Source organism: Nothobranchius furzeri, chromosome 2, assembly GCF_043380555.1.
Source record: "Nothobranchius furzeri strain GRZ-AD chromosome 2, NfurGRZ-RIMD1, whole genome shotgun sequence".
Lineage (NCBI taxonomy): Eukaryota > Metazoa > Chordata > Actinopteri > Cyprinodontiformes > Nothobranchiidae > Nothobranchius > Nothobranchius furzeri.
Genome location: NC_091742.1, coordinates 94,532,927 through 94,555,637, shown reverse-complemented (window position 1 = coordinate 94,555,637; position 22,711 = coordinate 94,532,927). Strand labels below are relative to the sequence as shown.

Sequence of the window (22,711 nt, the reverse complement as noted above, 5' to 3'; positions counted from 1 at the left end):
ACTTTTGCCCCAGTTGATCAACAATATATGGTGCAAATAGATTTGTGTTTCGTCACTGTGAGCTTGAAATCAATGAGACAAATCTAGAAAAATCCTGTTTCACAGATACAAAACGACTCCTTCACCTATTCAAAATTTTTGGTACAAGTACACAAATTGTATTCGCTGACTGAGTCACTTATCTTTTTGGTGAAGAGGGAGCGTTTGTGAGGAGAGCGATTCAACCGAAACAGCATTCGGGATTTTATGTTGAAACCTATCCCGGCCATTCGTTAATTCATTTAGAAAAATTACAGCCGTAAGCATGTTAAATGACAGCTACATATGAACTATAGAGAAATAATTAATGATTTTAAGTAATATTTTATATTGAAACCTATCAATTACAAACGTAAGTATGGTTGCCGTTTTATTTTGTAATGTGTCCCGTGCATTTCCCGTCCTGACAGTGGAGCCTCCACCGGAAGCAGCCTGACAGTGGAGGTCTGCAGCCAGGTGCTTTTGGAGAGAGGAACAAAAAACATTACGACAAATATTTTGTCTAAAAAACCACCAGCGGAAGTTATGTATTAGAGCCAGGTGTGTTTTATTCTGCTCCAGCAGGTGGCGGTAGTGCACATTTACGCCGGTCACCGACCACCAGAAGAAGCAGAAACCGGAAGCTGCTAGCAGAGCTAGCTTGTTGTTCTGGTGTGCGAGGAGAATATTTGAGGCTCTGCAGTAAAAATGTCTTCACTTCAGTCTCTGGGAGAGTTGATCAGCTAAAGCGACTAACTGCTGCTGCTGCAGAAATCTTCTCACCAGGCTGTGGAAACTTTCTTCTCCTCCTCAACAACTTGGTGGAGTTCTTTCCAGAACCAGAGAAGATATTCTGCGGTCTTCGTGACAACCGGAGCTCCAGAATCAGGTTGTGGGTGAGAAAAGCTTTTCTCTAGACTTCCTGCCCTCTGGATCTGCTGCTGTTCCTTTGGCCAGAACCAAAGCGTTGGATCTTTAATCTCCTGCGTTGTTCTGAAGCAGCATCTTAATCAGCTCTCCTGCTTTGTTTCTATTGCAGCTGTTAGCTAAACACGGCTAAAGAAAACCTGCTACCACTTCAGGATCATCCATCAGCTGGGACTGATTCATCGTGTGTTCTTCACCACCTGGACCTGGACAGCATGGACACAGGTACTGGTGGATGAATGAATATATTGTCAGTCTATTGTAACCCTGGCGTCAGATTAAGTTACCACTTATTCAAAATATAATAATAAATAGGCCAGACTCTAGGTCCAACAGGATTACCTTACAAATGACCAGTGAGTGGGAAATGGAATAGCTGGATCCAAAGAATGAGCAAAAGAACACAGTTGCACCAGATTTGTAATTTTATATAGATATATGAAAATAGAACAAAAAATACAGCAGCTGCAATAGACATATAATTAAACAATTAGGCCTTTCCCCCTATATCAGTAAACCTAGTCAGGTTGAGCTCAAAGTCAGTCTTCTATTTGGTCGTAGTCTAGTCAAAACGAAAGTCTCCTCGGTCTTGTAAAACTCAGGTTCAGTGGTCTGAGTGGTTACCACTGGAATGTTGGCTCAGTATAGAAGAATGATGTTCTCCTGATTAGTGCTGGGTATCGATACAAATTTCCAGAATCGATTCCGATTCTTGAGATTTAGAATCGAGTATCACTATGTAATCCGATCGATTCCGATCCGATATCGATTCACATAGTTGTGCAGTATATTGATAATATTGACATTCAGTGTCAATTAATCAAATATTGGCTATTAAAAATGGCTATTGGGACCAGTCCCTCTCCCAGAATGTCAGGTGTTTCCAGTGTTTTCTAGGACATCATTAAATTCAGACGTTAGGAATTCAGCCAAAAGCTATTGCTGTTGAAAGCAAATGCCATTTTTATTCTAAGAAGTTTAACCATATGAAAAAAGATATTATTTGCCAGTGCAAATGTAAACAGAGACAGAAAGCTTAAAATTAGTTGCTTTCGTTTTACTTTGTGCAAATAGAAATTAAAAGGTACAGAACCTTAAACAACTGTTTCACAGTCTTGTGCAAAAACTTAAACACTTCAAGTATCCAGAAACATTCAAATGCAGTTAAAGTACAAAAATGTAAACTTGTGAAAAGTGAGAACTGAAAGGTATTCCATATTAATGTACCAACAAAACTGAACAGGAAATGAAACTTGACTAAAGACAGACTGTGTAAACTGTCCTCTTATGAACATCACTTGGGAACAGTAAGATTCTTCTGCAGGAAAAGTGGCTGATCCACATGACCAGGGGTGAGACAGCTTCTTTTTGCAGTGATTACATCACCTGCAGTTGAAAAAACCCTCTCAGACGCGACACTGGTCCCAGGGACACGGAGATATCGCTTAGCCATGCGAGCCAAAAGAGGATACTCTTTTTCATCTTCTCTCCACCCGACCAGAGGATTGTCCTGCAGTCCTGCAGGTCTCCTCACCCTGCACCTCTTGATCATCCTGCACGTTAAGACGTGATCTGTATTTATTTTTAATATATGTGAGGGTTGAGAAAGTCTTTTCACACAGGTTTGTGGAGCCAAACGGCATCAGAATGTCAATCGCAGCCTTAGAAAGCTGTGGATATTCTCTCTCAACTGAAATCCAGAACTCGGCAAGCATCTTTGAGTTAAAAGCGCTCTTTAAGGTGCGGTCGCTTGACAGTTCAACCAGTGCGTCCTCAGTGTCGGATGACAAATGATGTGTGCTTGTTACGGTGAATGGGGATCTTATCCAGTCATATTTTTCTGGAGCTGTTTCCTCAGGAAAAAACTTGATAAAGTGTTCCAAGAGGGTTTGAAGGTGCATGGTGATATACCCCTTAACGGTGTTAACACACAAATCATTTTCCTCCATGAACTCCTCCAGTTCAGGAAACATGTCAAAACAGCCCGTTTTTACTCGTGCACACCACCGATCCAGTTTCCTTTTGAATGCATTGATTTTGTCATTCAGTGACATGATGTTTGCGTTTTCAACTTGTACTGATGTGTTTAACCCATTCAGCTTGTCAAATATGCAAGCCAAGTATGCTAGCCTAGTTAACCAGTCAGGATCAGTCAGATGGGCAGCAAGGTGAGATCCGTGCTCCAACAAAAGTAGGTGCACCTCGTCCCGCAGCTCAAACAAGCGCCTGAGAACGTTTCCCCGTGACAGCCACCTGACTTCTGTGTGGAAAAGCAGACTTTGATGCTCTGATCCCATTTCGTTGCAGAGAGCAGCAAACAGTCTTGTGTTCAGAGGACGGGTTTTTATGTGGTTGACAATTTTTGTTGCACTCTCAAGCACCGTTTTAAGCTCTGTGTCTAGCGATTTACTCGCCAGAACTTCTCTGTGGATAATGCAGTGTGTAAAGTTTATGTGTGGGGCCACTTGTACAACTCTTGCTTTAAGTCCTTTATGTTTCCCCAGCATTGCTGCAGCACCATCTGTGCACACACTGATGCATTCATCCCAAGACAGCCCCTCCTCTTTCAGTTTTTTATCAATTTCTGTGAAAATGTCCTCACCTGTGCACTTTGCTGACAGTGTGGTGCAAAACAGCATGTCCTCGTGAAGTTTTCCATCAAAACTGTATCTGACAAAAACAAGCAGCTGTGCAGAGTGTGCGACATCTATGGATTCATCTAACTGCAAAGCGTATTTTCCTCTCTTGACTCTGTCAATCAACTGAGACTTGATGTCCTGCGCCATCTCTGTGATGCGCCGGGATATTGTCCCATCAGACAGCGGGACCGCTTTCAGCTCCTGGGCTTGTTTATCTCCATGCATTATTTGGCTCATTGCGATGGCAGCAGGTTTTATTAGGATCTCTCCGATTGTGTGCGTTTTTTTTTTTGCCTGTGCAATTAAATATGCCACCTCATATGATGCCTTTTGAGCTTTTGCAGAGATTGTTTTCTGGTTGGGGGTGTTGTATTTCGTTTATAACAGTACACGTAAATCCATACTGGATATATTCCTCTCGATACCTGCGAAATTTAGGCGAAGGCTGATTCAGCTGCGCCTTACGCAGCAGCTTATGGGCTCCTCCTCCCGCCTCAGATGTGGAAGGCGGACCCCCGCTGTTCTCTGAGTCTGCTGCTGCTGCTTGATCAGTTGGCTTCTGGTCGTTGTCTCTAATCTGTGTTAACCAGCGCTTCATATTGCATATAAACCATATTACCGTACAACTTTTTGAATATTTCAGTTGTTCAGAAGAAACGTGTTTACCGCGGCGCTGCAAAGTAACCCGTCGGTCGCAAATTGAACTGCCGTAAAGAGCCTTGTTTCGCGACCCAGCAGGGGCGTATTGCGACCCCCGGGGGGTCGCGACCCCGGAAATGGGAACCCCTGCTCTATGTGACTGGCCAATCACAGAGCCTGAAGACAGTCAGTTACCCAATGAGGATTTTCCTTCTGCTTTGTCCGTACTCATTTCAGACGAGTATCCGGCTCATCCCTAGCTGTAACCACCGTGCCCTGCCTCCTCCTCCTTGCTGCCTGCCGGCTGTGATCATAAGCAACAACAGAGTAGTTCCCGCTGCTTCTTTCGGAAACAGCGCGAAAGAAAAAAAATCAATAAAACTTGGGATCGTGTAGGCGTGGCGCTGGGATTTCAGCTGTGGTGGGCCGCCACGGCTACGCCTATGTAAGGGAAACACTGTTTTTTACCTCAGAGAAATCTCAACACCCACACTTTTAAACACTGTGTGTGTGAACGGGTTATTCCAAATGTTTCAGAAACAAGAATACTGACCTTGAAACCAATCAAAACCCGAATAGCGGCTGTGTGTAAATAATGTGAGCCCCCCCCCCCCCCACACACACACACACACACACTCACACACACACAATCATTTTCAGTCAGATGAGATTTTTTGCTTCAATCCCTGATCTGTGTCTGTGTTTCCTACAGATGTTCCACAGCTGGTGCTGGTTAAAGAAGAAGCTCCTGAAGAACAGAGTGCTGGTGTGGACCAGCAGGACCCAGAACACCTCCACATAAAGGAGGAACAGGAGGAGCTCTGGACCAGTCTGGAGGGAGAGCATCTCTGTTTGAAGGAGGAGACTGAAGCTGTCGGGTTTCCTGTTACTGCTGTTTCTATAAAGAGTGAGGATGATGAAGAGAAACCTCTGGTCTCACAGCTTCATCAGCAGCAAATAGAAGACAGAGATGTTCCAACCAGCAGCTCAGCTGACCAGATGGCAGCAGAAACTGGTGGAGGAGCAGGAACTAGCAGGAACCCAGATCTGAACCCTCATGAACAAACATCTGATTCTTCAGAGACTGAAGTTAGTGGAGATGATGAAGATGATGATGATGATGAAGATGATGATGATGATGATGATGATGTGAATCTGGACTCTGAGCTGTCAGACTCTGGGTCTGAAACTGGAGATGAAGATGATGACTGGAATGAGAGCAGGTCTTCTGAGTCAGATGGTAAGTCTGTCAACAAGTTCTTCACAAGTGGTCTCTCCAGAGACACGTGAGGGAGACAAGTCATCCAGCAATAAGGTCTTCAGGCTGTTTGGTTCATCAGAAATGTGTTAGAGTGAAGCAACATGTAGACTCGTGCAGGAAAGTCCAGAAGAAACCTAAATCATTTAGTCATGATGAGTGTGGAGAAAGGTTTACTACAAATGTAAATAAACAAATCACATGAGAGTCCACACATAGCAGCTGCTGTTCCAGAGTATGGGCCAGCCTCATCCCACCCATACTCTGCTTCTGGCCGCTAACAAGATGGCGCCTGTGTTTGGAATAGCCACAGGTCCGTTTCCACATTCCCGCCTGGCCACGGGGCAGCGCTGTGTCTCCGTCCATGTTTCCTCGGGTCTGTTTATCCTGGTTCTTCAGTGGTTTCCCTTCCTGTTCCCTCCATGAGTGGACTTTACACACCGTGGATCTGACCTGCTAACTCCAGCTGTTTCTGCTTCTGGCAGGATCCTGGTGTAGGTACCCAGGAGTCCAGATGCTGCAGGATGAAGTGTAGAGCCATGCTGATGGTGTAACGTGATGGAAGTGGTTACTTTTACTGAATGATCAATAAGATGTGATATTCCATCTAATTATAAATGATCAATCTTATTGGTCTTTGAATATTTGATTTAATACGACCTTAGGAACACACACTTCATATTAATTCAGACAGAGTCAAGAATATAGTTTATAAAAATTAGTTTAATTCTATATTTCTAAACTAATGATTACATGACTGTTAGGGATTTAATCAATAACCCAATACCTGCAGCTGGAGAGAGAGGAGAGACAACAAGCAGACAAGTCACCAAACTGCAATCAGGGGCAGAAGCTCAAGGCAACGGCCCCGAGTTTCTGCTCTCAGAGTTTATTTATAACAAAGGTGTGTGTGTGTGTGTGTGTGTGTGTGTGTGTGTGTGTGTGTGTGTGTGTGTGTGTGTGTGTGTGTGTGTGTGTGTGTGTGTGTGTGTGTGTGTGTGTGCTTTTAGACATAGAATAATACATTCAGTTAATAATAAACATAACATTTCCATAACATAATCCCTCCTGTTTATCCGAATAGGATAACCAAACAAAAAGAAAACAAGAACAAATAAAGTAATCAAAACCTTCAAAACCTCTCGATTCACTGCGCTTCTCTCTCCAGCTGCTCTCGGGCCTAGTCCACACGTAGCCGGGGATCTGCCAAAACGTAGATATTTTTCTACGTTTTGGCCTGTCATCCACACGAAAACGGATCTTTTTAAAAACTCCGGCCAAAGTGAAGATCTGTGTTTTCTCCATTTTGGGTGTCTGCGTGTGGACAGACAAAACCGGAGTTTTAAGGTCCGCAACGTCACTTTCCGTGACAAAAAAATGCTGACATCAAGTGTGCGACTTGCCGACAGCATGGATGCCCTCAGAGCTGCGCTCGCTTTATCAATTGTCCAAGCGCTTTTTGCTTGTTTGTTTTTGCAAGCGGAATTACTGCTCCTTGCGGAAGACCACAGACGAAGGATGAGGTTAAGAACGGGGGAAGTACTGCCGCCTACAGGTCTGGCATGTCCTTAACAACGTATTTATCCGGGTACGTGTGGACTAGGGTTGTCACGGTATGAAAATTTAACCTCACGGTTATTGTGACCAAAATTATCACGGTTTTCGGTATTATCGCGGTATTTTTTAAACGGTGTTGCATATGTTCAGAAAGCATTGATAGTCCTGTTCTACACAAACTGAAATAGTTCTGAAAAGGTTTACCAGTGTTTATTAAACCTAAAATAACACAAAGCTTTAGCAAAAGTGCAACTTTTCACAAGTAAAGGAACAAATAGCTTCTTTTTCTGGAGCATGTTACAGTAGTCAGTGCAGGTTTAAATTATACAAATCCAAACATTCAAAACATAAACAATATGTAAACAAATCAAAGAAACACCACTTGTTTTCTCATATACTTGTTTTCTTCATTATCAAAATGAAAATCTAAAACTCCAGTCCACACTTGACTTGAGCACTGTACAAGTCAACCTTAAAAAATATGTATTTAAAATAAATAGCCACTTTAACAAATTAAATCGGCCATTATTTCAGCTTCAAAGTTTTGGTGCCGTTGCAAACTAAAAAGTGCGCGCCGCGGGAACTTCAGCTGAAGCGACGGTGGCTGGTAAGGGTCTCCGCACCGAAACCGCGGCCACGGTAAACCCACCGAGATAATTTAGTTTTTTAAAAACTGGACGGTTATTTTTATTGTCAACTTTTTTACCAGGGTTTACCGCTATACCGGTTACCGTGACAACCCTAGTGTGGACAGAGTTTTTTTTTAAAACGAGGTGGTGTGGATGCAAGTTTTTGGAGGGGCGGATATTCGTTTTTAAAAAAACCCGGCTCTGTGTGGACTAGGCCTCAGTCTGGCTTTTCAACTGTTGGTGCAGACCTCTAAATCAGCTGATGTGCACCAGCTGCCCTGTGGGGAGCAGCAGCAGGCCAAAGGGTTCCAGATAATGGCTCCCTCTGGTGGGGGAATTTAGCTGGATCATGGGGTTCACCCATCGACATTAATGTATGGACAATGGGTTTCCATAGACTCCAATATCACTTTTTTGAGGCCAAATGGGAGGTGGCCACCACCGCCATTTTGACCGTGTCTCAGGTTCCATCAAGCCCAGACAATTCCATAAAAGGGAAGAGAGGAGGAGCTGGGATCAACTGACGACACCCAGTCGAACTAGCTACAAGCTAACCTGAAGCTAACCCAAAGCTAACGCGGAGGTGGGAGCTAAGCTAACGGAGGTAGCAACCTAGCTACAACCGGAGTTAACTGTGCACAACACCAGAGCGTCTGAGTCAGAGATACGCCGGGCTGACCGCTGGGTAAAACCGGGTGGAACACAGAGGTCTCCGAGACCTCCACAAGCCGGCAGCCGCACAGCAGACAGGCGCCGCTGCGATCTGAGATGCGCAGAGCTGCCGCTGGGGAGAACCGGGTGGAAAGGCTTCCATCCCAGAGCTCCACAAGCCGGCAGCCTGGCGCAGCAAACAGAAGCCGCGATCAAACAGAGATGCGTCGAGCTGCGGGGAGGGGAGAAACGGATGGAAAACAAAGGTCTCCCGAGAGCTCCACAAGCCGATAGTCGGAACCCAGCTCCACCAACATGTTATATTTCAACCCATTTTCTAAAGTGCAGCATTATGTTAAATGCACTGGGTTTTACCCTATTACATTTAAATTTCATGGTTAAACAGTACATGTTAAAATCTAAGCTCAGCTCGGCAGTGACCTAAAATACATAAATATAATTTTACTTACCGAAAAAAATGAAGTGGAGACTCCTTGGATGCTCTATTAGTGCAATTAATGCCACAGCAAGTCATTTTGTCCAACATTTGCACTAAAAATATCCAAAAAGAATACACAAACACAGAGACTCAAAATCCCGGAGCAGTTTCCAAGCCAGACCGAGGCTCTACTGAGGCCTTTCCACGGAGCTAGCTCTGCGGTCACGTGGGTCTGATGCTCATTAATTATACAGAATTTTAGGCTTTTAATACACTTAAACAGAAGAGTGAGAAAAAAACCTCAGAGTTGTCTTGAGTGTAAACTAGATCATTTAAACAAAAAACATGTTTTGGTACCAGGCTGTAAACATGTTTATTTCTGCTGTGAAATTGGTATTTTTAACATGGGAGTCAATGAGGATTTGCTCGCTTCTGACACCAGCCCCTAGCGGATGAGGGTGGAACTGCAATTTTTATCACTTCTGGGTTGGGCTCAATTTTAGAGCAGCATTGTGGGGGCTTGGGTTCACCTCACAGGATGAACAGAGGGAGATAAACTCATCAGCCCAAATACAGGGGGCTGTAACATGAGTGTGAATTAGTCTCATAAAATGTTTAAAAATATATGATGATCCCTAATCATTTTTGTCAGGCATATTTTTTCGTTTCTCTGAGCAGAGACTGTCTAAACGTCATGGTAGAAAATAGTTTGCATTTTGCAAAAAATCATGTTGATGAGTTTATTTTAATTATTCCAACAAGAAGTATGTAAATGCCAGAGCAGGTCACTACAGACCCCACAGACGGGAGGGGGGCATTGTAGTTGTCACCTTTTTCCACAGCCCGAGTTTGCAGGTATGTTACCACCAGCGTAATTAGCAGTCTTACTGTATTTACGCTTATCCTTAGCCAGCAGTTTCAGGTAGGATTTAATGTCGCCCGCTCTGGCCCCAGGTAAACATTTGACTATGGTTGCTGGAGTCTCTGCCACGTTTCTGACTATGGAGCTGCCAATTACCAGAGTTGGGTTGTCAATGGGTGCGTCACTGAGTGACCCCAGCAGGGTCTAAAAAAATCCGGTCACAATCTATTTTTATCTGTCAACGTTTACTGCAGTTACGTTAATCACTTCAGACAAAAAGTTGGGTTGGGCATCGTTTGAATCTGAACGATTCCCCTGTTTCGATTCCAGTTCCTAACGATTCCTGATTCTTTCAAGGTCAAAAACATTACATTTTTCAAATGAGCCAACTAACCACAGGTCCTACTTGGACTTGAATTTTAATTCTATGAACAATAACATCACCTTTGTTTAGACTAAAACGTTTTCAAAAGAGAAACTAAAGAAAGACCGTCAGTGTGTTTATTTCTGACCATAACTCACAGCCTTCTACTCACAACCAATGTGAAGAAGCCTCTAGGATGAGAAGAAAAACATCTTCAAGATGACCAGAAATGTCCAGCTGTTTTTATATTAAAGCTCAGGATGATCATGTCCAGGATGACAGAGAATCTTCACCTAATGCAGGAAATGTGAGCAGAAGTGGAAGAAATCTAGGTCACAGCCCTCATTTGAAGACATGAGGTCTGCATGGTGTTCCTATCAAATGGCTGTAAAAAAGGCAAAATCCACTTTTTTATCTGGTAATATTAGCTCTAATGAGCATAACCTAAGAGTACTATTTTCTACCATGGATGAGATTTGAAATCCTTCGTGTGCAGGTGGACTTAAAGCCTCCTCGACTACTGCTGAGAGGTTTCTGACATAATTTATAGGCAAAACTGAAACTATTCAAGCTCAAATTCCCCAGCAATTTAGTTTTATTGATGAAGAAATCTGTTTTGATTCAACTACTTTAAATTCTTTTGACTCTGTATCCCCAGATATGTTGGATGAAATTGTTGGAAGGATGAAACCATCCAGCTCTGCACTCGACATCATTCCATCCTCTATTCTTAAAAATGTTTGGCCAGCTATTTCAAATCAGAATCAGAATCAGAATCAGAAAAGGTTTATTGCCATTGTTAGTGAACAAACGATTCACAAACTAGGAACTTGCTTCGGTACTAACGTGCTACATATAACATGAATAATATAATTAAAAAATAGAATAAAGTAAAATAAAATATAATAAACCAGCATAAAACTTTGCTATAAAAAATGGCAGGTAATGGTAACATGGCCGATAACGTGACTTTGTGTCGAGTACAGAAGACTAGCATGGTTGTGTGTTTATAATCTATTCACAAGTCTAACGGCAGATGGAAAGAAGCTGTTCTTATGGCGAGAGGTTCTGGTCCGGACGGACCGTAACCTCCTGCCTGAGGGAAGCGGCTCAAAAAGTCTGTGACCCGGGTGAGAAGGGTCAGCTACTATCCGACCTGCACGCCCACGAGTTCTGGAGACGTACAGTTCCTGGAGAGATGGAAGGCTGCAGCCAATCACCTTCTCAGCAGAGCGCACAATGCGCTGCAGTCTGTGTTTGTCCCTCACCGTGGCTCCAGCGTACCACACAGCGATGGAGGAGGTGAGGATGGACTCAATGGCGGCCGTGTAAAACTGCACCATCATCTGGGCCGGCAGCTTGGCCTTTTTCAACTGCTGCAGAAAGTACATCCTCTGCTGGGCCTTTTTGATCAGGGAGCTGATGGATGGCTCCCACCTAAGGTCATGTGAGATGGTGGTTCCGAGGAAGCGGAAGGAGTCCACAGTGGTGACGGGGGTGTCCGTCAGGACGAGGGGGAGAGATGGGGCTGTGACTTTCCTGAAGTCCACAATCATCTCCACTGTCTTTTGAGCATTGAGCTCCAGGTTGTTGCTGCTGCACCAGTACACCAGCCGTTCCACCTCTCTCCTGTAGGCGGACTCATCACCGTCAGAAATGAGCCCGATGAGGGTGGTGTCGTCCGCAAACTTGATCAGTTTAACAGAGTCATGGCTCGAGGTGCAGCAGTTTGTGTACAGGGAGAAGAGCAGAGGAGAAAGTACACAGCCCTGTGGAGATCCTGTGCTAATTGTCTGAATGGTGGAAACATTCATCCCCAGCCGCACGCATTGCCTTCGGTCCGTCAGGAAGTCAGTGATCCACCTGCAGGTGGAATTGGCTACGTTGAGCATGGAGAGCTTGTCCTGGAGCAGAGCAGGGAGGATGGTGTTGAACGCAGAGCTGAAGTCCACAAACAGGATCCTAGCGTAGGTTCCCGTGGAGTCCAGGTGCTGCAGGATGAAGTGGAGGGCCAGGTTGATGGCGTCGTCTACAGACCTATTGGCTCTGTATGCGAACTGCAGAGGGTCCAGGTGGGGGGAGGTGAAGGACTTGAGATGGGGGAGGACCAGGCGCTCAAAAGACTTCATGACTACAGACGTCACCGCCACAGGCCTATAATCATTCAGTTCAGTTACATGGGGTTTCTTAGGCACAGGAACAATGGTGGACAGCTTAAAGCAGGCTGGAACATGGCAGGTCTCCAAGGAGATGGTAAAGATGTCCGTGAAGATTGGAGACAGTACCTCTGCGCAGTGTCTCAGGGTTGCGGGGGAGACACCGTCCGGGCCCGGGGATTTCCGAGGATTTTTTTTACGGAAAACCCTGAGCACTTCCTCTTCTGTCACTGAGATGGTAATGGAGGGGGAGGGGTGGTCAGTGGGGACTGAACTATTCACAGTGGTGAAGATGGTGGGGGTGGCATGTGACACCAGAGTGGCTGAAGAAGCCTGTGCAGTAGGGGGTGTGGGGGATGGGTGTTGCATTTCAAACCTTGCATAAAAGGAGTTGAGTTGTTCAGCCAGTTGTAGATCGTCAGCAGCATGTTGGGCTCTGGGCTTGTAGTTTGTGATTTGCCTGAGCCCTCTCCAGACAGAGGTGGTGTAATTGTTAGAGAACTGCTCCTTTAGACGCATATTGTACTGGGATCTCGCCTTCTTCAACTCTTTTGAGAACCTGTACTTAGCGCCCTTATAGCTCTCTCTGTCCTTAGCTCTGTGGGCTGCTTCTTTCTCCCTCCTCAGCTGTCTCAGTTTGGGTGTGAACCAGGGCTTATCGTTGTTAAAAATGACCCTGGTTTTAGTTGGAATAATGCTGTCCTCACAGAATTTTATGTATGACGTCACAGTGTCTGTATATTCATCCAAGTTGTCTGTGGCAGATCCAAACACGTTCCAGTCTGTTGAGTTCAGACACACGCGAAGCTCCTCCACAGCCTCGCAGGTCCACTTCTTAGAAGTTCTCACTGCAGGTTTGGAGAGCTTCAGCCTCTGCCTATATGAGGGGATGAGGTGAATCATGGCATGGTCTGAGAAACCGAGAGCAGCACGCTGCATGGCCCGATAAGCTCCACTAACTGTGGTGTAGCAGTTGTCGAGCGTGTTCTGCTCTCTTGTCAGGCATTTAACAAACTGTCTGTACTTAGGCAATTCCTGGCTAAGATTTCACTTGTTAAAGTCGCCGAGGATAATAACTAGAGAGTCCGGAAAGGTCTGTTCCACACTTAGGATCTGCTCCGCGAGCGCACGTTGCGCTTCGTGCACGTCCGCGCACGGCGGGATGTAAACAGCGGCCAGAATGAATGAAGCGAACTCACGTGGGGAGTAGAACGGCTTACAGTTTATGAAGAGGAATTCCAGAGCAGGAGAACAGTACTGGGAAATCACAGTCACATCCGAACACCAGGCATTGTTGATGTAGAAGCAGACACCTCCACCTTTTGCCTTTCCTCCGGATAAGACCCGCTGTCTGTCTGTGCGGAAGAGCTGGAATCCCTCCAAATGGAGCGCGCCGTCCGGAATCTGCTCACTGAGCCATGTTTCCGTGAAACATATGACAGAGGAGGAAGAAAAGTCTCTGTTCTGTCTCATCAGCAACGCCAGTTCATCCGTCTTGTTACTAAGTGAGCGGACATTGGAGAGGAAAATCCCAGGTAAGGGCGTGCATGAGCCGCGTCTTCGTAGACGCACGAGCACTCCTGCACGTTTTCCTCTTCTACGGCGTCTCACTTTCTTAATAAAAAAGTGGACCAAATCCGCCACACCCACTAAAAAAACTGGAAATAGGTCCGTCGGCATTGATGATCTGACGTTTAGAAGCTCTTCACGGGTGTAAGAGCACGCTGACACACAATTTACAGACATAAACAAAAAAAACACGTTGCACGTTAGCACCAGGGCGACCATCCTCGGCGCCATCTTGGTGGCAATATCCCAAATATGGTTCATAATGTAATCAACTCTAGTCTGCAGTGTGGGCAAGTTCCAAAGAGTCTGAAAAGAGCTGTAATCAAACCCCTTCTTAAGAAACCCGGTCTTGATGTCTCGGTATTATCCAATCATCGACCTATTTCTACGCTGCTATTTCTTTCTAAGGTTCTTGAGAAAGTTGTTTTTTAGCTATTGTCAGACCATTTAGATAATAACAAATTTAAGAAGTTTTTCAATCAGCTTTTAGAGCAAAGCAGAGTACTGAAACTGCACTTGTGAGAGTGTTCAATGATATTTACCAATATACTGATTTCTCTTAGATCTGACTGCTGCTTTTGATACTCTTGATCATGTTATATTTCTCAATCGACTGGAGAATTTTTTTGGTCTCTGGTTCAGCGCTCTTCTGGATGAGATCCTACCTGTCTGACAGGTATGTGACTGTTAAGATTGGTAGCTTCTGCTCAAGTATAGTACTATAGTCGGTCGCTATCTGACAACGCAGTTGCATCTTTTAAATCAACTGTTCCATCTTTACTGTCCTCAGCATCTCAGAGGCATGTAGCAGAGGGCAATATTTTCAGTTCTAGCCCCTCACAAATTGATGCCTTAGTTCATCATGTTAATTCCTCTTTACGTGTGGCATTAGATGATGTTGCCCCTTTAAAAAAGAAGGTAATTAGGGACAGGAAGTTGGCTCCCTGGTTTAATTCTCATTTACGAGCCTTAAAACAAAACTCTAGGAAATTGGAGAGAACATGGCGCTCTACGCACCATGAGGAGGCCTACCTATCCTGGAAAAATGGTCTTGTGCTTTATAAAAATAAGCTTCGACAAACTAGAACTGCTTATTTCTCAGCACTAATCGAGGGGAATAAGCATAATCCCAAATTTCTTTTCAGTACAGTTGCTAAACTTACACAGAATCATAGCTCTGAGCCATCTATTCCCTTAGCCCTCAGCAGCAATGACTTCATGGGATTTATTACAAGTAAAATTAATTCTATTAGAAACAAAATCTTTAACATCCTCCCTAATGCGATTTCTTCTTCCTCAGTAAGTGAGGCAGCATCAGAGGTGACTGTAGAACCTCATCTGTGCTTGAACCGTTTTGATCCAGTTGAGCTTTCAGAGTTATCAAAAATATTAGCTTCATCTAAACTAGGGCTACACAATATATTGAAAAATTATCATCATCGCGATAACAGGACATGCGATAGGCCCATCCTAAAGCACGTCAAAAACGGCGATAAATGTTTGGTTCAAACATTTCCATCCGTGTCATACATCAACTTTTTGTAAACCAGCTCTGTTTTTTACGCGGAAGTATTATTTGGCCAATCAAATGTAGCCCTTCTGATATGCGGCCAATCAGATGGGTCCGTTCACGTAATACGCCCGCCCCCACGAGCTGCCCCGCGCTGCTCGGCTGTCTCCATCTGAAGGTTGAGATGTTTGCCAGCCTTACATAACCGCTCTTGTTTTCGGCACCACCACTTCCTCCGCACGCCGACACCGGAGCGTCGGAGACAGTGCTGCCGAGCGGAGCTTCCCGGGCTGCGCTTACTTTGGGCCGCTGTGCCGCCGCCTGGTTCACCCGCTCCAGCACAGACTGTATCCCCAAAATTCCACTATCTCCGCTCCGCCCCCGCTGCCGCTCGCTTCCCTTGTTCGTCATGCTGGCTCAGATTAACGAACGCACTTTGTGCTGAGGTTACTGTCTCTGGTTAGCTTCCAGCTAAAAGGCTACAGCAGCACTCTCCTCCCAGTCCCACCCTGAGCTGCTAAAGAGGGTCTGGAAATGTTCTCCCACACATCAAAGTGATTTTTCATTTATGAGCTTTTATAACCTTGTTAATCAGGATAGTTGATTTGTTGCTGCACATAAACTGTCAGTCAGAAGCTCTGCTAGCTGGTTATCTTAGAGGAGCTAGTTCAATTTGTTAGCTTGTTATCAGAATCATAGTTGCAGTTTCATCATCTGAGCTGCTTTTTAAGATCTAGGTAAACATGTTCAATTTGGGGTTAAAAACAAACGTTTTCACATATTTTCCATGTAGTTTTTTTTTGCCAGTTCCTCTTCTGAAAGGTAGACAATTGTTTTTCTCTTTCCCTCAGAAAATCTTAATATTCTCCTAGTTTGGCCCAGCACAGTTCACTTCCCAATTACAGCAACAGCCCTATATCATAACCACATAAGTGGAGAAAATGTTCAGTAGCAATGAGAGAATTTGCTGTTGCATTTAAGTGATGTTAACTATTATTTAACATTTAAACTTATTTTCTGATTTTTTTATTTATTCAAAAATCCCTGGTAAGGGATGTTTTTCTGTATTTGGAGCATCAGAAAAAGTTTTATGGTGGAGGTGATGTTTTAAAGTCACCGAGAAACTGCATGCATGCAGTTTGTTGTTTTGCTGCTAATACAGTAGCAGGTGCAGCTGCTAATACAGTAGCGGGTGCAGCTGCTAATACAGTAGCAGGTGCAGCTGCATATTTTTGCAATAAAAATGGTATGTTGTAATGGAATTCATGCATTAGTTTTTGTTTGCTTTGAACCCAGAGCAGACGTCACACGCCAGACGACAGCAACACTGCATACTTTAGTATTTGTTCATTTATCGTGAGTAATATCGATATCGCAATATTAAGCACTGTTATCGAATATCGTAGGTTTTCCTAATATCGTGCAGCCCTAATCTAAACCTTCAACTTGCATTTTGGATCCAATCCCAACCAAATTATTTAAAGAAGCATTTCCTTTGGTTACTGCCCCCATTCTAAATATAATCAATCTATCCTTAGTAAATGGGTATGTACCACAGGATTTTAAGGTTGCTGTAATCAAACCTTCACTTAAGAAGCCTTCTCTGGATCCAGATGACCCAATGAATTATAGACCAATATCTAACCTTCCATTTTTATCCAAAGTCCTGGAGAAAATAGTGGCCATCCAAGTATGTGAGCATTTAAACACTAATGCTCTGTTTGAGGAATTTCAGTCTGGTTTTAGAGAGTATCACAGCACTGAAACTGCATTAGTGAGAGTTACAAATGATATTCTCATGGCCTCAGATAAGAATCTTGTGTCTGTTCTAGTCTTGTTAGATCTCAGTGCTGCCTTTGACACAGTTGATCACAATGTTCTTTTAGAAAGACTTGAACATGTTGTAGGGATCAAAGGAACAGCGCTAGGCTGGTTTAAATTAGGGATGCACCGATGGATCGGCATTTGATCGTAATCGGCCGATAGCGCCCCTATCGGTTTTGATTGGAATTTTCAAAATAGATCAAAGCAGACCGATCAGGTAGGGTTGTCACGGTAACCAGTGTAGCGGTAAACCCCGGTAAAAAAAAAGTTGACAATAATAATAACCGTCTTGTTTTTTAAAAAGCTATATTATCTTGGTGGGTTTACCGTGGCTGCGGTGTTGACGCGGTGACCCTTACCAGCCACCGTATCATCGGCTGAAGTTGCCGGCGACACATGCACGCTTTGTTGTTTACAACCAAAATGTTCTTGAAGCTAAAGCTGAAATAATGGTCAAAGGAGTAGATGGCAGCGCTCAGGAGGACATTTATTATCCCTCAAAGAAGACAAAGTCGGAAGTACGGGCATATTTTAGATATTTGAAGAATGCCGAGGGACAGTTGATAGAGGACGGCTATCCTGTTTGCAGCACGTGCAGAAAAGAGTCTGTGAAAGGCAGCACCGCTTCAAATCTCATGACACATCTGCGTGACCATCACCCACAACTCTACAGTCAACGCAAGGCAAGCTAACGTTAGCGTTTTAGCTAAAATGCGTGATCCGAGGATTTGGGTTGAGGGAGAATGGAAGGAGTCGCTATATAAAGCAGCCGCAGCGCCGCTACCTGCATATAAACCGTGTCACGGACACCCCCATGTTGAAATGACGCTATGCATTACGGGGCTTCCAGGGGCAGATAAGAGTTGGTCTCTCTCTGAGAATAATTATGAATTTAACAATGATTACTGCCTGATGACATTTTCCCACATCTGCAAAGCTCACTGGAAGGACACAAACCGAGGACAATATTTTCCTGATATACGGTTTATTACTAAACTAAAGTAAGGGTAAAAAAAAAAGTGTATGATTAGAAGGCTGCTTGAGTACTAAGTATCATCTGATCTAATATTTTTAAATGATGACATCAAACAGACAAAAAATAAGAAGTTATGGGCAAATATTGGTATTTTAAAGACTAAAGGGAAAAAATGTAAACGAATAAACAACATAATTACAAAATAACACATTTTAGGCAAAATTTAGACATTTAGACATACAGGCAGGGTCCGAAATTAAATTTTTTACTCACCGGCCAAGTTGGCTGGTAGATGATGAAAATCTATCGGCCAAGCATATCTTTTACCGGCCAAAATTCTAAATGATTTAGATCTACCTAAAGCATGTTATTCTATATTATGTTGATTCCAAACAGAGTGACAAAATAATTAAAACATCAATTAATAAGAAAAACAATTCTTTTGTCATTTTTACTATTTATTTATTTATTTTTAGAGATGCTTTTATGAACTCTTTCATTGAAATCTAGTCAGACTCCTTGTTTTCTCTGTCCATGAAGTCTGGCCTCCTGCTTCTGACACCGTCTTTGTGCCAAAGCATTACAGCCTCATTTGGGTCATAGTCCTTGATCTCTGGAGAACACAGCTGCACCATGAGACTATCTGAAAGTGTGTCAGGGCTAGGGTTGTCACGGTAATCGGTGTAGCAGTAAACCCCGGTAAAAAAGTAGACAATAATAATAACAGTCTTGTTTTTAAAAAATATTATCTCGGTAGATTACCGTGTCTGCGGTGTAGGTGCGGTGACCCTTACCAGCCACCGTATCATCTGCTGGAAGTTGCCGGCGGCACATGCGCACTTTGTTTACGACCAAAACTTTCTTTAAGCTAAAGCTGAAATAATGGCCAAAGGAGACGGCACTCAGGACATTTATTATCTCTCAAAGAAGACAAAGTCGGAAGTATGGGCATTTTTTGGATGTTTGAAGAATGCCGAGGGACAGTTGTCTGTGAAAGGCAGCAACGCTACGTGGCTATCATAATGCAGCCATTGTCTCAAGACTCCGCCATCTCCAGTTCGCCACTTTTCACAAAATCTTCTGGTTGCCACTGGTCCTGGTGGTTTTTCTTCCAGTTCGACAAGTTTTCTTTTGGAAGGCTGGCTGACTCCAGTTAAAAACCGCCACATTTCACCGCTAGTTTTAACACGAAGCTAACTGCTAACTTGATAAACTGATTGAATGGGCTAGGTGGAAATGATGTTGGATGCGGCGTTCACGTTTCGCGTACATTTGTGTATGTTGCGTGCAGGCGGGAGGAGTATCAGAAATCCATGGAAGATGACTGATAAACATAACTAATTTGGTGCAAACATTTACTCGCCAGGTGGCAGGTAGAGCTCAAAAATTTACTCACCAAATGGAGCAATTTACTCGCATTTGGCGAGTGGCGAGTGTTAATTTCGGACCCTGCATACAGGGTTTATTTAATTGTGTGAAAATGTAGCACATTTAAAAAAATACCGCGATAATACCGAAAACCATGGTAATTTTGGTCACAATAACCGTGAGGTTAAATTTTCACACCGTGACAACCCTAATACAGACCATTTTAGATTAGGTTACATTTCCTTTATTCCCATATTATGTAGTTTGTACCACTCATTATAATGTTGTAGAAAATTTCTGGCCAATCCACGTGATCGGTATCGGTGATCGGTATCGGTGATCAGCATTCTTTGATATCGGTATCGGTGATCGGCAGCAAAAAACCTGATCGGTGCATCCCTAGTTTAAATCCTACCTGTCTGACAGATTTCATTTTGTAAATGTACATGACAAAGCGTCTTCATACTCCAGGGTTACTTGCGGAGTACCACAGGGTTCAGTGCTTGGACCAATTCTTTTTACTATATATATGCTCCCAATTGGTAAAATCATTAGACAGCATGGGATAAACTTCCACCGTTATGCTGACGATACTCAGTTATATCTATCCATTAACCCTGATGAACCTAATCGGTTGGGTAGATTACAGGCTTGTCTTGAGGACATAAAAAATTGGATGACTCTAAACTTTTTGCTTTTAAATCAAGACAAGACGGAAGTTCTCATCTTTGGACCAGAAATCCAGAAAAGGAAATTGATTTACATTAATGGCATTACATTAATCTCCGAGAACAAAGTAAGGAACCTTGGTGTTATCTTTGACCAGGACATGTCATTCAAATCCCAGGTTAAACAGGTTTGTAGGATTTCCTTTTTCCACCTTCGGAACATTGCTAAGATTAGAAGCATCCTTTCCAGGAGTGATGCTGAAAAACTAGTTCATGCATTTATTACATCAAGACTGGATTACTGTAATTCATTACTCTCAGGAAGTCCATAGAATGTAGTTAAGTCTTCAGCTTGTCCAAAATGCTGCAGCTAATGAGAATTAAAAAGAGAGATCATATCTCTCCTGTCTTAGCTTCCTTACTTTGGCTACCTGTTAAATTCAGAATAGATTTTAAGATCCTTCTTCTCACATATAAAGCTCTTAATAATCAAGCTCCATCATACATCAGTGATCTGATTGTTCCATATGTTCCTAACTGAGCACTTCACTCTCACCCCGGGTTTCCACGGGAGCCGTCAGCAGCACGTTACTGCAGCAGCACGTCTAGCTGCTGCTTGGCCCTTCCCACAAGACGCGATGCAGCAGAGGAGCAGCTGTCACCGACAGGGCACGAAGTCACACGAGCGACTTCGTCAGTAAACACAACAACAAGCAGGAGAAAACTACAACATGGCTCCAAAATGTTTGTGTTTTTATATTCTGTCCGTTTTATAATCGCCAATACGGACCTGAAAAACAAAGGAGACCGCTAGCTAGGTGATAACTTCTCACGGGGCCGCACAGTTAGTAACCTTTTTTAAAGTAAAGCGACCGGAAGGCAGTACGTTCTTTATTCTGAAAATCTCGGGAGCTTCTCTCCATTTCCGCGTCCGATTTCCTGTCTTTCCTTCCCCAAAAATGTCGAACTTGACCCGTTTCAGAGGCGTCGCGCGTAGGAAATAGAACCGGCGCGTAAAGGCCGCGACATGCTGCTCCTGAGACGCGGCCGACTCGCGCTGCTGACGGCTGCTGACGGCTCCTGTGGAAAAGGTTCTGTTGACCACAGCCGTTCCTATCAGCAGCTATGACGTGCTGCTGCAGTAACGTGCTGCTGACGGCTGCTGTGGAAAGCCGGGGTCAGACTGCAGGTCTACTGGTGGTTCCCAGAATATCTAAAATTAGGATGGGAGGCAGATCTTTTAGTTATCAGGCTCCTCTCCTGTGGAACCAGCTCCCAGCTTTAGTCCATGAGGCAGACACTTTGTCTACTTTTAAGAATAGGCTTAAAACATTTTTATTTGATAGGGCCTATGGTTAAAATCTGATGTTAGCCTAAATCTGGACAAGTGGGGGAGTAAATGGAGGTGGAGTGTACAGTCGGTAAAGACTGCTCTCCCTTGCCCTGACTCCAACATTCCTCCATCTAAATAGGATAGATTATCCAGAGTTATCTCTGTAGTTATGCTGCTATAGGCTTAGACTGCTGGAGGATACACTGACCACTTTTCACACTCTACTGGTTTCTTCTACAGCAGGGGTGGGCAATTATTTTTTCCATGGGGCCACATGAGGAATAGAAAATGTTGTGGAGGGCCAGGCCAAAAGGCTGAAGTCAATTATGCATAATATTAATGGTATTTCTTTATAAAAAGCAGTAAATACCATCGTTTTTTCAAGCTGGTAAGAGTAGACTATATGTTATAAATGAGCAAAAAGGAAAAAGTGAGGTTGGCTTACAAAAATGTGATTTATTCAAATTTCCCAAGGCAATGGTAAACAAAGTGCGCATTTGGTTTTTGTTAAACATTTGTGACTTATATTAGTTAACAGTTTCAGTCACATTCACTCCAAAACACATTCTGAGTTTCAAATATTGTTGGAAAGAGGTTCTTAGCATTCTACAGACACAAAGTATTGTCTGTAAAATAAAATCAATGAACTGTGATCTTGAGAAAGAGGTTTAAAAAAAAGTGTCCCAGTTCACTGCTAGTTCCCTTCATTTGTGGTCCAAACACCTTATTTTGTGTTTTTAAGCGATTTTTTTTCTTATTCAGTGAGAGAAATCTCTCTGCTGGGCTTTAACGAGTGCATCAAAGTCAGGTTGAATGTCTGAGGTGGAGATGCGAAGCACAGCTGACAAATGATCATCAGTGAGAGAGAATCTATACCTGGATTTTGTAAACTTCATCATTGAAAATGTTTGTTCACAAATGTAGGTAGAGCCGAAGAAAACCAACATCTTCTGAGCATGTCTCCTCAGGTTTGGAAAGTTCTCCTCCTTAAGAGAAGAGTAGAAATCCAGCAGAGATCCTGAATCGCTGCTTTCAAGTCCCAAACCCTCTTCAGCACTTTCCCCAGGCTGAGCCATATGACAGCTGTGTGGAGTCCTCCAAAAGAGCGACAAACTGTCTGTGATTCATTGCCCTGATGAAGTTTATTATTTTAGTAACAACATCAGTAACATGGTTGATTTTTAGCACTGACTTGCACAACACATGTTGGTGTATAATACAATGCAAAAACACCTATTTTTGATCTGCATCGATTTCTGTCACTTTTATCTTGCATGCGTTTCAAAAGTCCGACATTTTTCCCTGTAAGATTTGGACAACCGTC

General features: G+C 43.6%; 1 protein-coding gene across 1 annotated transcript in view; it reads left to right on the top strand.

The window, feature by feature from the left end:
* Positions 1-22,711, top strand: part of LOC129161829 (zinc finger protein 678-like) — a 45,065-nt gene that overhangs the window by 10,289 nt on the left and 12,065 nt on the right. The window contains exons 2-4 of the mRNA XM_070548393.1: positions 604-914; positions 1,058-1,170; positions 4,936-5,463. Of these exons, the coding sequence (XP_070404494.1) occupies positions 1,161-1,170; positions 4,936-5,463 (538 nt within the window). The 5' untranslated portion in view covers positions 604-914; positions 1,058-1,160. The remainder of the gene's footprint in view (positions 1-603; positions 915-1,057; positions 1,171-4,935; positions 5,464-22,711) is intronic.